Raw genomic sequence first — 15,385 nt, 5'->3', positions numbered from 1 at the left:
CTGCTGGACCTTTGAGCTTCTGTGTAAACTCTGACCTGAAGGTTTTTCTCAGATTGGTTTGACATCTCAACATGTTTTACTTGGTTTTCTGTGCAGTTTTGACTCTCCGCTTGTTCTTTGGTTACCTGTGAAAGGTAAAGTTTCTGTTTTCAATGTTAATTGGATCTTTTTTCCCTGAGCCTCAAACGTCGGTCCTGATCGTATACTTATGTCGATGGTCCTGATGTCTGAGTAGGAAATGGCTCCATGCTGAGCTGATCTCTAAAAGTAGCTGAACCTTATTTTTACTTAATATTTAACCTTAATTTTACTTACAATCAGAACATCTGTTCAGTTTGCTTAGTATTTTTATGCTTTTATTACCTGTTAATTATTTACAGCTGTTTTTAATGCTGTAAATTTCAGTCCAACCTGCATCAAAAAAAAAAAACTGATTAGAACTTAGTTTTCACTCGCATGGAAAATTCTTTATTGGTAAAAGGTCAATTAAAAAGAAAAACAAGTCATTAAAATGTTGAATTACAAAAAGTGCAGATTGGTCACCCGAAAGGTGTTTTTACACCTGGTTATTTCAGAACTTGTCTTTTCTCTTATTGCACATTTTTCCAACCAATTACCAAACAGATGAGAATATTTAGACATTTTCATAAATGGAGACTTGGAGGTGTTATGTCCATACATGAATATGTGATTCCTGTGTTCTTTACCAGTGGGCTCTACATTTTGATTGTCCAGCTGGAATGCTGATGGACAGCCGGAGGACGGAATGCCAGGTCGTCCTCCTGAGTCACTGCAGGGAGTAAATTGGCTAGATCCTCTTTGGCTGATTGGTTCAGGTTGTGGGTGGATGTGGTCCCTATAGATGGTGCTGTTGTTCAAAAATACGAAGGAAAAATATCCATGTAAGTTCAGAAGTATTAGCATTGACGGTTCTAGGGCGGGGCCACAGGTACCTTGGCTCCTGCTGAAGTGCCCGTGTCTCGTCACTCATCCGTTCTTTGTATGTAATCAGATTACAGGTTAGTGCAAATCCAAGTCCAGACACTACCAACGCTACTGAGCCAAATAGAAATGTGCAGCGTTAAGTCCTCCGTGTGAATGTTGGAATAATATATTGCAAAAGACCTGAAACCACTGAGTTTTTATTCCCTGAAGCCAGATGACCTTTGACCTGACCGCTCACCTCTGATGTGAGTTGGTCACTTCCCAGTAGGACCTAATATAAACACGATCTGTGTGACTATTCCCAGTCAGATCTGCTCTGGCTCCATCCTGCATCAGGTTCAAACAGCAAAACTCCCATACCCCCCCCCCCCGGTTGGTGAGAAGGCACTACAAACTCAAGACCTCGTTGTCCCGTTATACTGAGTCTTGTTTATTCTTCCCGCAGATGTTGTGTCTGCTTTTCCAAACCTTTCCCAAGCATTTCCAAATGCATCCATCCCACCTAGGGAGCTCCAGGAATTCCTCAACACACACTGAGAAAACAGGGACAGAGTTGGAGTCCTGGACGCCCGAGGACTGGCACGACAAGTGAGGTCCAGCCTTCCTACTCAGATCAGCGTTTTTTAAAATCATGTCTGTATTATGAGTGACTTCCAAACAGGCCCAAGTTCCTGAAGGGAATAGCAGATGATAAGCTGCAAAAATGGGGGGAGGAGATCCACAACCTGTGGAAGTCTCTCGGCAGGAAGGTGGAGATTTGAACTCAACTTGTCTAAAATGTTCCCGTTTCTGTTGCAGAGCTGAAAATGATGAGTTTTATTTTTCAGATTCGCAGCGACTTCAAAGATCACCCAGAGTTCTACTCTCAGATTTACACCCCGCATCCCATGGTGGTGCCACGAGGCCACTTCAGGGGAACCCGGTCGCTTCCATCTGATCCAGGCAGGGATCTCCTCTGAGACCTGGTTCCTGCTCTGTCCCAACAGGGACTCTTACTGGGTCATCAATGGCCTCCTGCTGTCTGAGATGACAAACACGGCCCACGGGATGATCCAGAACTTCCTCTACCTCGTCAACAGGTAAAGCCCGTTTTTCCTTTTACCACCAGAAGGCCCCTCACTGCAGGTGTTTCATTCAGCACCTGGAGCCGTCTGCCATGAAAATGGATCCCACAGGTGGGATTTGTAGAATAAAAGGTTTCCTCTCCCACAGATATGGCTTCGTTCCAAACGGTGGGCGGATTTACTATGAAAGGCGCAGCCAGTCTCCGTTCTTCACGCTGATGGTGCAGAGCTTCTATGAAGCAACCGAGGATAAAGAGTTCCTCAGGTGATGTTTAGGCCAAAGCCGATGTTCTGGCTGATGCCTTTGGGAATCTTCAGCTCCTCTTCAACTGAAAGGGGAACATTAAAGGTGTAAAGCTTGCGCCTCGCTGTAACCTCACACAATCTTCGGCAGAACCTGTAAAACAACAGAATCAGAATGCTGATTGTAAAAGAACCCATTCAAAACTAAATTACGTTTTTAGCTTTTTAAAGCAAAATTTGGTCTCATTGACTTCGTCTGTGTTACAGGTCCTTCTCAAAAATTTAGCATAATGTGTTAAAGTTCATTATTTTCTGTAATGTACTGATAAACATTAGACTTTCATATATATATTAGATTCATTACACTCAACTGAAGTAGTTCAAGCCTTTTATTGTTTCTAATATTGATGATTTTGGCATACAGCTTATGAAAACCCAAAATTCCTATATCAAAAAATTAGCATATCATGAAAAGGTTCTCTAAACGAGCTATTAACCTAATCATCTGAATCAACTAATTAACAATAAACACCTGCAAAAGATTCCTGAGGCTTTAAAAAAAAACCAGCCTGGCTCATTACTCAAAACCTCAATCATGGGTAAGACTCCATGCTGTCGTTCTTTCTTTAAAACACAGAAACCGTTTCGTTACCTGGTTTTCGACTACGTTTCGTCAGCGGCTGCAGACTTCCTCAGGCTGACGCTGATGGTGATGTCACTTCCTTCGTTTATCCGTGGGCAGCAGAGGACGTTGTCGCCCTCTGCTGCCCGCTCTCCCCTCTCCGACGATGCAGTCCCATGCGTGGTCCAACGTGTAAACTCCATCGTCTCTGTTCATGGTCCCACATCCACGTCTCCTTATCTCGATTGCTTCTTTCATCCATCTTTTGTATTTCTGTTGTTCGGTGTTTATGATCCTTGTGTTGTCCCAGTCCATTATATGGTTTTCTCTTGTGCAGTGATCTGTTACGGCTGACTTCTTTATTGTACTTTCTGCTGCTTGTTTTGCTGCTCTTGTGTGTCTTCGACTTGTTTCTCTCTCGCACTCCTTTCTGTGTTCTATTGTTCGTGTGTTGAGTTGGCGTCCGGTTTCTCCTATGTATGTATGTTGCTATAAAACATACAGTTGAACCTAATTACTTCAAATGAACTCCATATATATGACAGTTACATCTAAATATTAAGATTAAAATTTAAATACCAAAAATTAAATATTTAGAATTAGGTTCAAACATAAAATATAAAATCTAAATATTCAGATAAAAATCTGAAAAGGTCAAGTTAAGTCTAAATATTTAGAATTTAGCCGAAATACAAAAGTAAAGTTACATCTAAATGTGTGATCCAAATTTCTAAATGTGGTGGATTTGACATAACATTTACATTTAAGCTTCTTGGAAATTGAAGTAGCCACAATATTATTGTGCTTTTAAAATGATACATTTTTTTTACTTGATATATTTTTTCAAAATCCTTTTTTTAACATAGATTTTTGAGGTAAATGTGTTAAATTCTGTGTTAATTTTTTATCTCATTACTTTACTAACAAACAACTTCTGTTATTGTGTTTAAATGCCCACCCAGAGAGGCTTTGCCCTTTCTCGAGAAGGAATACCAATTCTGGATGCAGACTCGCTCCGTGGCGCTGAAAGTAAACGGATCGGAACACGTCCTGAACCAGTATTCCGTGCAGGTGGGCTTCCCCAGGTATGCCTGCAGTAAACATGAAAACAAATGAAAGATGTGAGTGTTTTCACCCACATTTCCCGAGTTCTTTTCCTTCCAGGCCTGAATCATATTCAGATGACGTGGAATTAGCTGAAGGACTCTCTGATGGTAATGCATTATTAAAGTTATTAATCTGCACGAATCCTCGGCAGCGAGTGTGAGATTCATGGTCGGAGATGCTCTGTGGTCTCATAATTACTTTCCTTTAGAAAACTGTAATACAAAGATTCAAGAATCATCTGTGGGAAACTAATTAGCTCTGAAAATACCTCAACACCGCCACCCAGTCATAAAGAATTTATGATGAGAAAACATTCATTCTGTGAGCTGGCTTGGAAAAAAATGCAGCTTGAAGAGAAAATATGTGAAAGCTCTTTGGCACCAGGAAGTTTTGTTGTTATAAGTCAACATTTGTTTTCTATTAATGTTTTAATGACTTTGATGATACTTCTGTTTTTAATGAAATGAACCCAACCAGTAGCTTTGAAGTCTGGACCAACCGTAGCCATAGCAAAAACATTTAGCTCTGCAGGTCTAGTCACGCTCCATTGGGGCCCCAGCTTCTCTTCCATTGGCCCAATCAGTTTTGTTTCTGGCCAATCACAGCGCTCTGTTTGTTGGGAGGGCTTAAAGCTGCGATGGAGAAAATCCACAAACATGGCGTCTGCTCGGGAACAAAGTTTGTTTGAAACGGCTTTGGCGTCAATTTTGAACGATTTAGACTTGAGCTTTACTTTGAGACTTGAGCAGGTAGAGTTAGAAGTAGAAACCTTTTATTTAGAAAAATAATGTATTTTCTTCATTATTGGTGTATGGCAGACTGCCCTGTTGACTGATTGCTGTAGCCATGATTACATCACATTGGTCATTGCACCTATTGGTCCTAGTGCTGTCCAACTGCATGTGGAGACAATTTGAAAAGATAACCGTAGAGACCCCACCACCACCACCACTGAGTTTTTTTCTGCAGGATGAGGTCAGACTTTGTGTTACATACATACTATGGCTTGCCAGTCTACTAAACCAGCAGATTGGGGACTCATTTCAGACTTTTAAAGAGTTGTTTTGTCCAATTTTAAGTATTTCTGTGTAAAAAAGTTAGAAAGTCACCCCTTACTGATCGATATGTCAACGGCTAGTCTAAAAATAGCCAAGATTACTATAAGTGTTGCTGATGTATTGTGTAAAACACCAGTCTGGTGCAAAATCAACAATAGTGTAAAGGTTTAAAACATTTATTGCAGGAAATGTGAAATTTTGCAGAATGATCTGGCTGCTCATGAAGCTCATGAGTTGAAGTGAACACAAAACTGGTATGCTAGTCCTAGTTCTGAGTAGGTGTTAGCACATCACTCCTGAAATAATCTATTTCCTGAAACTGAGGTTGTTCAGAAAATTACTTTTTACATTTCAGACTAAAAACACTTAAGATAAGCGTAAATATTCCTTTAGCAAATTGAACTAATTATGCACACATTTTCTGAATTTTAAAAGCAGTTTTTTCATGATGTTCACCTTTGACCTCAGAGCACAAAGCGCAGCTGTGGATGGATATGACAGCAGGTGCAGAGTCTGGTTGGGACTTTATTTCCCGCTGGTACATAGACGCTGATGGCCACAACAACAGCACTCTCAGGGAGACTCAAACCAGCCAGATCCTGCCCTCTGACCTCAATGCTCTGCTGTGCCGCTGCGAGAAAACGCTGGCGTCGTTCCATCGGCTGCTGGGTGAGAAGGCGAACAGCCTCTGACCTTGGAGATGAAATGCTTTTAGCTACTAATGTGTTACGTAACAGTGATGTGCTGCTTCCTGACAGGTGGTGGTGACTCAGCTGCTCGGTACCAGCAGATCGCGGCCCGAAGGATTAAGGCGATGGAGGATTTGTTGTGGGATGCTGAAAAGGGGGCGTGGTTTGACTACAGCCTGGTAACACACTCCAAGCACTTTGAGTTCTACCCGTCCAACCTGGCACCAGTTTGGGCTCAGTGCTATTCTCACCCTGAGATGGCTGAGAAGGCGGTTCGTTACCTGGAGGTTGGTTGATGCTAGAAGCTTCACATTGAATTTAGCTCTATATTAGAAAAAAAAAACACTCAAAATGTGTTAAATTAATAACAATTTACAGCTTAGTTTCACACTGAAGCAGCTGTATTGCTGTACTTTTTAACAACAGTTTCACTGGAACGGGATGTGAATATTTTTATGCAGGTTGGTCAAATGAAAGTTAGAATATGAAACATTTTAATGAAAAGCTATGTTAAAAAATACCTCCATGGATCGTTCAGAGATGTGCAGAATTAATGTACAGTTTCTCCTTTTAACGCTATATTTAAATTTTTTTATTCTGTTTGGGCACAACACTGTGTTTATGTTTACATCTACCTGCCACTAGAGGGCACCGTTGCGCTAAAAAGTCCACTCAGCAGGGCGCGGTTGGGACTGTGTAAAATGGCAGACTTGACAAGTCAAGAAGCTTTTTCGGATCCCAGAAGATGTTCTAATGGGAAATACAGTTGTAAAATAAACTTATTAGTAGTCCTTACGCTGTACGATTTGTCTCTGAACATGGTGCTGGAACGCGTCATCAGTCAACCAACATCCCAGCAGCTGGAAAATTAGTCCAGTTGTTGCAAAACCACCGGTGAACGCCAGAGTTTGCCCAATTGTTTGTGTTCCACAGTCAACCTTTAACTCACCTTGAAAAAAATATTTAGAATGGCAAATCAGATTTGTTTGTGGGAATCAAAAAGTAGAGAGAAAACCTTGTCTTCATGGGTGTGACCCCGCGAGGAAAGTTGACCATTGAGCAGGATTGATGGTTTATCCCTTGAGGTTCATGTGGCAGGGGTGAGGAGTGAGCACTACCTCACCCCTGCCACGTGGTCTCAAGGGATATACCATCAATCCTGCTCAATGCTCAACTTTCCTCGCGGGGTCACCCGTGAAGACAGTGGGAGGGTTAAAAATAGTTACATTTCATTGTAATGCAATTTTTAACATTAATTTTATGTTTAGATAGCAAAAAAACCATTAAAAACTCTTAAAATTAGTAAGTTTGTTTTACTTAGCCCCTTTCAAAGGCAAAGTCACAAAGCGCTGTGCAACACGGATTACATTTAATTTAATTGATCGGAACTATAAAATTAGCATTAAAAAGCATAATAAATATGAGTAGTGAAATAAAGTAGTCTGTAGAGTACACACAACAAGGTTGCTGTGAAAAAAAATTCTGTATAGGTAATCAACCACTTTTAAAAATGTTTTACACAATATAAATCTACTATTTTTATTTTAGTAAGTGAGGAGTAATTTGATTACATACATAGTAAAAAAATCTAAGAAATTGCAGTCCAAACAATACAAAAATCATATAAAATACACCATTAGATGAAATAAAACATAATAAAGCTGAACATCTTAACCTAAAAAGCCAATCTGTATTTATTTTTATTTATCAATTAAAGGCACAGTGTGTAATATTTTTATTTGTTTACTATCAAACAACAACAAACGTGTCCTTTTTTCTTAATATTTCTTATCAAAATATGTTCTAATTATTTCTATTGGCCTGGAATTTTATAATTTTACATACATAAACAGTGGTCGACGCTTCATAGTCATGCGCCATCTTGAAATACTGCAGCTTTTTAGGGACATATAAGATATAATGCTTTGCATTTTGCATTTGCGCTTTGAAATGAAAGTTCCCCTCCCTCTAAATGCTATGAGAAGGTGATGCCAGTTCTCTCTATGACAGCCTGGTTGGTTTTGGGAAATTCTGCTCCTTACCCTTGGGTTGCTTGCCCTGCTGTACATGTGATTGTTGGATTAAAAGCAGGGAGTCATTTATAACTGTGGCGATAGCGCACGGCCGCGGGGGTGAGGGAGATAAGTGACTCAGCAGATGCGTTAGATGCGACAGCACTGGAGCGATCAGTCACAGGACATGGACGGAGGGCTCTCTAATCTCTGAGAGAGGCGCTGGCTGAACGAAGCAGCAGAAACGGTGAATAAAAATGTCTGAAAGCTGGTGTGTGATGTTTTCACAATGCCTTCTTGAAGCGTGTGGGCTACAATAGCTGCAAAACCCACTCTGACCCAATCCCAATACTCGCACTGTGCCCTACGGTCGTCTGTGAAGTGCACTTGGAGGACGTGAGGAGTAGGGCTTTGGGTGCCTGGTACACAAGTGTGCAAATAATTGCCAAATTGTGACAGGGAGCATTGTGTCATCGACCGCAACACATTCTGGGATGCTGGTCGCTGTGTTAATTTTTAACAAAAAATCTTTATCAACTTTCACACAAACAACCAATTATTTGTCAAAATTGACATTCGTTGCTGTCAACATTAAATCTTTGTCTAAAACATTCAGAGTACAATTAATCACTTAATTTTCTCTCACAGCAGTGTATCGTGGGTAATAGCCTACGCAAAGTGTGGATCAACTGTGAAAAAGGGGTGTGGTCAACTTCCGCCCTACACACTTGCACCCCTGGACGGGACTGTGCAACTGAAGAGTGCAAGTGTGGAAGTGCGAGTATTGGGATTGGGCCTAAATCAAACTGGTCACCTGCAGTACTCACATTCTCCACCAGGGAGCAGAAGACAAATAAAGGTTCTAATAAAGCAGTTTTTTGGGGAATGCACTAATCCTGTTAAAGAGGTAGAGGTCTTAAACACTTAGAAATACTCATCATAAATATGAAACATTTGGCGATAGTTAACAGCACTTTTCAGCCATTTTTAAGCATGTTTCTTTGCAAAAGATTTAAATACTTACTAGCTAAGATGTTTATCATCATTTTTGATGTTATCTAACAAGGTGCTAATTATTTATTTCGTCTACACAGAAACATATTTCAGAATGATTTTGGGAACATTGAGTTGATTAATTTTGTTATAAGCTATTTAGAGGATGATGCATCCATGTTCAGCTGTTTCTAAGTAAAACCTGATTGCTTCACAATATGAAGTATCTTTGTCCAGACTGAAAATAGCCTTCAACTCAGTTTTCTTACACATTTAGGCAAGGCAGCTTCATTTATATAGCACATTTCATACACAGAAGCAATTCAGCAAGAAGCTAAACTATTAAACTCAACATGACAAAATGAAACAGCAGATTTAAATACACAAATCAAATTAAAGACATAGTTAAAGGGTGAGCAGTTACAGTGCAGAAGGTGCAGCATAAGAAACATTCATTCAAAGATGATTACATGAAAGTTTTCAGTTTTGATATAAAAGTTACCGGTTGGTGCACATTCGAGATCACAAGGAAGCTAATGCCATCTGTGTGCTGCATAGCCGCTAAAAGCAGCTTCTCCCTGTTTGGTTCTGACCCGGGTTCTACAAGCTGACCATTTCCTAAGGACCTGAGAGCCCTTCTGATGTATAAACTACAAGGAGGTCCAACATGTATTTTGGCCCCATTCCATTTACAAAATAAATACATTTCTTAGTCATCAACATTTGTTATAGCTAATAAAACCATAGCAGCTTCTCTCTGAGAGATGAAGGCGGAGAGGTGAAGTGGGAGCTGTGAACCTCCTCTTCCTGAAGACTGGTGCTGGTGTTGACCAGCAGATGGCACACACACACCACTGAGGTTTCAAGCTCCTGGTTGATGCTCTCGTTTCTGTTTCTGCTCCTGCTCAGGGCAGCGGTACTCTCGAGTTCCCCAACGGAGTCCCGCCGTCTCTGAGGGAGTCCGGGCAGCAGTGGGACTATCCCAACGCGTGGCCTCCTCTGCACCACATGCTGATAGAAGGTGGGCAACAAAATCCTCTGATGGTTTCCTTGGAGATGATTCAGCGTTTTTCCAGCACAATTTTATGAAAACTGATCAACAAGGTGAAATTAGTTGATGTATTTTCTCCAGGTGAGAACTTGAGAACTGTATTTGGCCTCTCCTACCATCTCAGTTTTAATTTGGGGGAGTTTCCTCCCTCATGAGACTCACAGCTGGAGGGACTGCTTCCTGTCAGCGCTTTCATTTTTCATCCGGCATCTTCCTCGGTGTGATGCTCTGATGGGCCTGTGCTGCATTGCTCTCTGTTTTTTTCCTTGCTTTAGGGCCTTTTTGCTTTCAGTTTGGTGTTCATGAAGTGAAAAACATGCTCAGCTGCATTGAAATCAGGTAACAGATTGGATCAGTTAAAAAAATAACGCTAGAGGGCCAGAAAAAAAAACCTTCCTGCTGTCTAGTAGCCTCTGTGATTGACACTTTGTTTTCTGTGCTGCTTTGTGTTAAAATAACAACAAACTTTTATTTGAGAGGGTTTTCTTTTTCCAGGTTTATCCAAACTTCCTTCAGACGATGCCAAGCAGCTAGCTTTTGATTTGGCCCAGCGTTGGATCAGGACGAACTGGCTGGCCTACATAAAGTATGAAGCCATGTTTGAAAAGGTGACTCTTTCAAAGCTTCCGAAGCTTCGTGTCGCTCCGAGACTCCAAATCTTTAATCTCCAGCGTCCACCCCTGACAGTACGACATGAACGGAGATGGAAAACCCGGCGGTGGAGGAGAATACGAAGTTCAGGTGTGAACTTTTTATCTGTTAAAGCTTTTAAAACCAACGTGATTTCATGGATGTTTCAATGTTCTTTTCACAAAAGTAGAAGCAACTCTTTCTGTTTCTCCTCGCTGCAACTGGGTTTCGGTTGGGCCAACGGCGTGGCCCTGCAGCTCCTGGATCAGTACGGGGCGACTCTCTCCTCAGGAGGCAGACGTGTCTGCTCTGACCTCAGGCTGCCTCTGGCCGTCTCAGTCGCTCTCATGCTCCGATGAATCCGAGGTGTCAAAAGGGCTGAGCTTTATTTTTCCTGCGTTCTCTCCACTTCTCCCGCCTCTTCTGCTGCTACAGAGAAAATCAAACCCATGAAACTCAAAGGAAAATGTTCAGTTGCGATGAGAAATGTGAATTTTTCGGTATTTTTGCACTGAGGTAAATGATGGAGGATCATTTAGGGGCTTTTCTGCAGCTGAAATCGCATTAAATTGCTCTTGAAGTTGATCTAAGATTATTCGATTATTTTAATCCTAAGGGTTAATTTTACATTCTTAGTACAAACTAAACTGAAGTATTCCAACCAGGAAATGTTAGATCACAGAGAGAATTTTATATCAAAGTGATAAAACACATAAAAACTGTGTTGACAGAAGGTCGAGAACGGAAACCTTTTCACTCTCATTAAATGCGGAGCTAAAAGTGAGTGGGAATTAATTTCCCTTAAACATCGGAATGACCTTTGGACCGCTTTCAGAACACACGTCACAAGAGTGGAAGCTGGACTGAAAATAACATAAAATGCAGAAATAACACGTCCGCTCGGTGTTAAGTGGACTCCTACGATGGAAAAGGGTTTTCAGAATAAAATAATGATCGTTCATCCCGAAGAGCTGTTTGCTTTTGGGAAACGCTGTTCTGAGGAAATATGCAAGAAAAAAAATCAGAATATGACCAATTTAGGTGGTTTTTTTTTTTTTTTTTTTTTGGTTTATGAACTAATAAGATGGAAAGACTCATTTGTCCCTGCAGTTGTTTCTATCACTGTGCCATTGAGAGCATCCTCACTGGATGCATCACCACCTGGTATGGCAAGAGCACCGCTTACAACCGCAAAGCTCTCCAGAGAGTAGTGCGGTGTGCTGAAAGGATAATTGGAGGTGAGCTTCCCTCCCTCCAGGACATCTACAGGAAGCGGTGCCTGAGGAAAGCGGAGAGGATCATCAAGGACTCAAGTCACCCCAGCCATAAACTGTTCAGACTACTTCCATCAGGAAGGAGGTTCTGCAGCATCCGGTCCAGAACCAGCAGACTGAGAGACAGCTTTTTCCATCAGGCCATCAGACTGCTGAACACGGCGCAGACACCTCACCCTCACTACTGAAACTCCAACATTACACACTCCATACTGTACATGAATGCCACTGTTTTACACATACCAACCACTGTATATTTTATACTGTAAATCCTCTAATACAGGCCCGGGCCTGTATTTGACTCATGCTCATCAAGCTCCAGGCCTTTATTGGAAGGAGGGCCAGTATTAGAGGCAGGCCTCTATTTCTATTTGAGCAAAATGAACTAATGGTTCACTGGAGTTTTTGACAATTAAAATTGCGCCCACATTTTCAAAGTTAAACACATTTCTTTTAACAACGGTAGTTTCTGCTTCAGCCCTCTTCCCCCTCCCCCTGCGCAGCGGCTGCAAACTCACTGATGCGCCTGCAGCCTCTCGGAGTTCCTGCTGCTCTAAACATTAAAATAATTATTTCATTTTCTGTTCCTCACTTCTGATTACCTCAATGGTGTTTGTTTGTTGCAACAGCAGGTACAAAAACTAACTTGTTTTTATTTGACTATTTTTCTGTCCTGTCTGTTTATTATCATCCTGCATCTCCTCTCAATCCTAAAGAAAAACTGCTACCTGGGTTCATATATATATTCACCTTATGAGTTACCTTTGAACTGCAGTTCTAAAAGAGCTACCGACCGCAAAAACAGTGGAGCGCTCCCTGCTTGGCGGCCGTATCATACAGTCCGAGCAATAAACGCGGAAGTTAGATCCAAACACCCGTTGTGTGGGAGAAGCATCGAAATGAACTGTTTAATCTGCCCATCATTTGTGTTGAGAGATCAGCAGTGTTTGGATCAACAAAGGGCGACTACTTTGACAGTAGAAACTGTATTTATGGCTTATTTTTGTGCATTTAAAGTTCAGCCGCCATTGATAGTTGTTAAAAGTTGTTAAACCTGTGCATATGAAACAAAAAACGCCTTTTGTTTATCGATTTATTGTGAAAAAAAGGAAGTTGTGCTTGCTCCTTTTCCTGTTGGGCGGTTGTGATTTCTGTCCATTGACTGCGGAGGTGCTCCGGCGAAAATAGGATCGATTCTATTTTTGCCGGACGCCGGAACAGAGGGCGGCGCACGGCGCCGCACTGCCGGAGCACGGCCGCAGTAGTAGAATTGCTCTGATTGACTACAACGGGACCGATTTTGCTCCGGCGTTTGTGTCGGAGCGGAGCGGAGGTAGTGGAATTTGCATCGGAGGACAAGGTGATGCGCGCAGCGCCCCGCTCCACAGCATGCAGCAAAACGCATCAGGCGCAAATAAAAGACAGAAAACATTAAAGGAAATGAACTGACATGAACGATCGTGTGTTAAATTAGTTTTTGAGGTGGCGACACCTGATTGTGGCTGTGCTCAGGAGGCAGATCTACCGACCGCGAAAACAGCGGAGCTCTCCCTGCTTGGCGGCCGCATCAGTGATCTGTGAGTCGGAGGACAAGGTGATGTGCCCCGCTCCACAGCAGCGAAACACATCAGGCGCAAATAAAAGACAGAAAACATTAAAGGAAATGAACCGACATGAACGATCGCGTGTCGGTACCTATGCTCTGACACAGCGCGTTGCCCCCCTGAGCGCAGGAGCTTGTCACCTGCTGACAGCAGGCTGCTGTCTTTTCCGAGGGCTGCATCTTGCCGGTCATTATCACGTGACAGCGACTAGTCGACGACAGGCATAAAAAGTCACTATAGTGAAGTCGACTAGTTCATACAACCCCTGCTACTGCTCCCCAGAGTGTTCTGCAGCATAATCAGCATGTTCTCTTTGAACTTGATAGTGTAATGACCTGGCTGGGGTTGTAAGCCAGGTGCATTCTGGGTATTGTGTTATATGTGTTTCCTATCGTTCTGCTAGTTCCTATGTGCTGATTTGCGTGTTGTGTGAGTGTTATGTAAGCCACAGGGAAGGTGATGTGTGTTCTGTGGAGTGGGTTGAATTAGCATGGTTAACTGACACCGTGACTCTGTGTGGTAGGAGCATGATAGAGGATCGTGTCTGTAGCTTTACAAAGCGTTGTAAAAAAAACCTAGTAAAGGTCTGTGTGAACCTCTACTGTCTCCTGCTGGTTCATTTGGGGACTATAACCCTGCCGCTGAGAAGCTCGTGTTTACCTGTTACTGCATTCCACCCGGCCACAATAAGAGACCGGCCATTATTTACCTATGCTGACTCCGCTCCGGCCAAAAATTGGAGACCCGGCCTTTAATTGAATACCGGCCTGTATTAGAGGATTTACGGTATCTTATTTTATTGTTTACTTTATTCATTTGTAAAACATGTATGTACGCACTATACACACACTCACACGCACACACGTAGAAAAAAAATTAGCACACACATTTAGTTATGTATATACCTTACATACTATACATATTACTTAGATTAGCCATTTTTTTTATTTTGCTTGTTTTTACGTTTTTGTATTTTTGCACAACTCTGTTGCTGTGAAGCTCGCACACAAGAATTTCACTCGCATGTACTGTATCAGTGTACCTGCACATGTGACGTGACAATAAAAGTGATTTCATTTGGTTTGATTTGTTTTCCTTTTGGATCACCTGCTGGGATTTCATGTATTGTTTTTTCCTACCAGCTGTGAAACTAATTTCCCAGAGGGAATAACTTGAATTTGAACTCATCACGACCAACGGAGACCCGATGAAGTGCTGATATGTTGAAACATCTGAATCACAGGTTTTAGAGCAGCATCTTCGGAGGTGAGATAAGGGAAGGTGCTGCACAATGGCATTTGTTGCACTGTTCCCTTGCAGCAAGAAGGTTGCAGGTTTGAATCCCTGCCTTTAATCCTCCTACCTTCCTCCCACAGATCAAAACCAAGCTAATCACTTTGTGGAGAAGCATATGCAAGATGAATAAACATAAAAGGAATATAGCAAAGTTTAAGTGATGTTTATTACAAGCTAGAAAGAATACGATCTTATGAAGCGCCTCACAAGATAAAAATGACAAGGCGCTTCACAAAACCAAAAACCAAACAAACATTATGGTATAAAAAGATTTAAAAATGATAAAAAATATGTTTAAAAGAAGAGAAAATAAATGTAAGGAAGGGAAGAGAGAAAATTAATAGGAAAATCAATGGATCCCGGGAAAGGCGGAATAAGAAGGAGAGGGTGGTGATCTCCCACTGGTCTCAGGCTCAGAGGGGTAGAGGTCCAGAGGCTGGGGGCCACAGCAGCAAATGATCTGTCATCTTTGGTCTTTAGCCTGGTGCTGCACAACAAGTAGGCTTTGGTCACTGGACCTCAGAGACCTGCTGGGGGTGCAGGGACTGAGAAGATCACCAATGTATGATAGGGCTTTTCCATGTAAGGCCCTAAAAACCAGAACCAGGATTGACTGGCAGCCAATGAAGCTGGAGGAGAAGTGGGGTGATGTCTTCTAGCCAAGACATTCTCTGCTGTTTCCTGGACACTTGACCAACAACAGCCTTCCCCGTCACGAGTCAAGTTGGGTGAGTCCATGAAAGTGATGTGTGACGTAGATCTGTCCGGCTTTTCAAATCCTAGAGTTTCCTCATCTA

At 42.0% G+C, this 15,385-nt stretch overlaps 1 protein-coding gene across 1 annotated transcript in view; it reads left to right on the top strand.

Moving 5' to 3' along the window:
* The window catches only part of treh (trehalase (brush-border membrane glycoprotein)), a 16,219-nt gene extending 834 nt beyond the window's left edge, over positions 1–15,385 (top strand). Inside the window, 15 exon segments of the mRNA XM_070543246.1 lie at positions 53–134; positions 1,391–1,478; positions 1,480–1,533; positions 1,607–1,694; positions 1,773–1,867; positions 1,932–2,024; positions 2,158–2,274; positions 3,837–3,959; positions 4,039–4,088; positions 5,508–5,708; positions 5,798–6,015; positions 9,643–9,754; positions 10,280–10,392; positions 10,472–10,520; positions 10,631–15,385. Of these exon segments, the coding sequence (XP_070399347.1) occupies positions 53–134; positions 1,391–1,478; positions 1,480–1,533; positions 1,607–1,694; positions 1,773–1,867; positions 1,932–2,024; positions 2,158–2,274; positions 3,837–3,959; positions 4,039–4,088; positions 5,508–5,708; positions 5,798–6,015; positions 9,643–9,754; positions 10,280–10,392; positions 10,472–10,520; positions 10,631–10,773 (1,626 nt within the window). The 3' untranslated portion in view covers positions 10,774–15,385.

This window comes from Nothobranchius furzeri, chromosome 13 (assembly GCF_043380555.1).
Source record: "Nothobranchius furzeri strain GRZ-AD chromosome 13, NfurGRZ-RIMD1, whole genome shotgun sequence".
Taxonomy (NCBI): Eukaryota; Metazoa; Chordata; class Actinopteri; order Cyprinodontiformes; family Nothobranchiidae; genus Nothobranchius; species Nothobranchius furzeri.
Note: the sequence above shows the minus strand (reverse complement) of the source record. Positions and strands in the feature narration are given on the sequence as shown.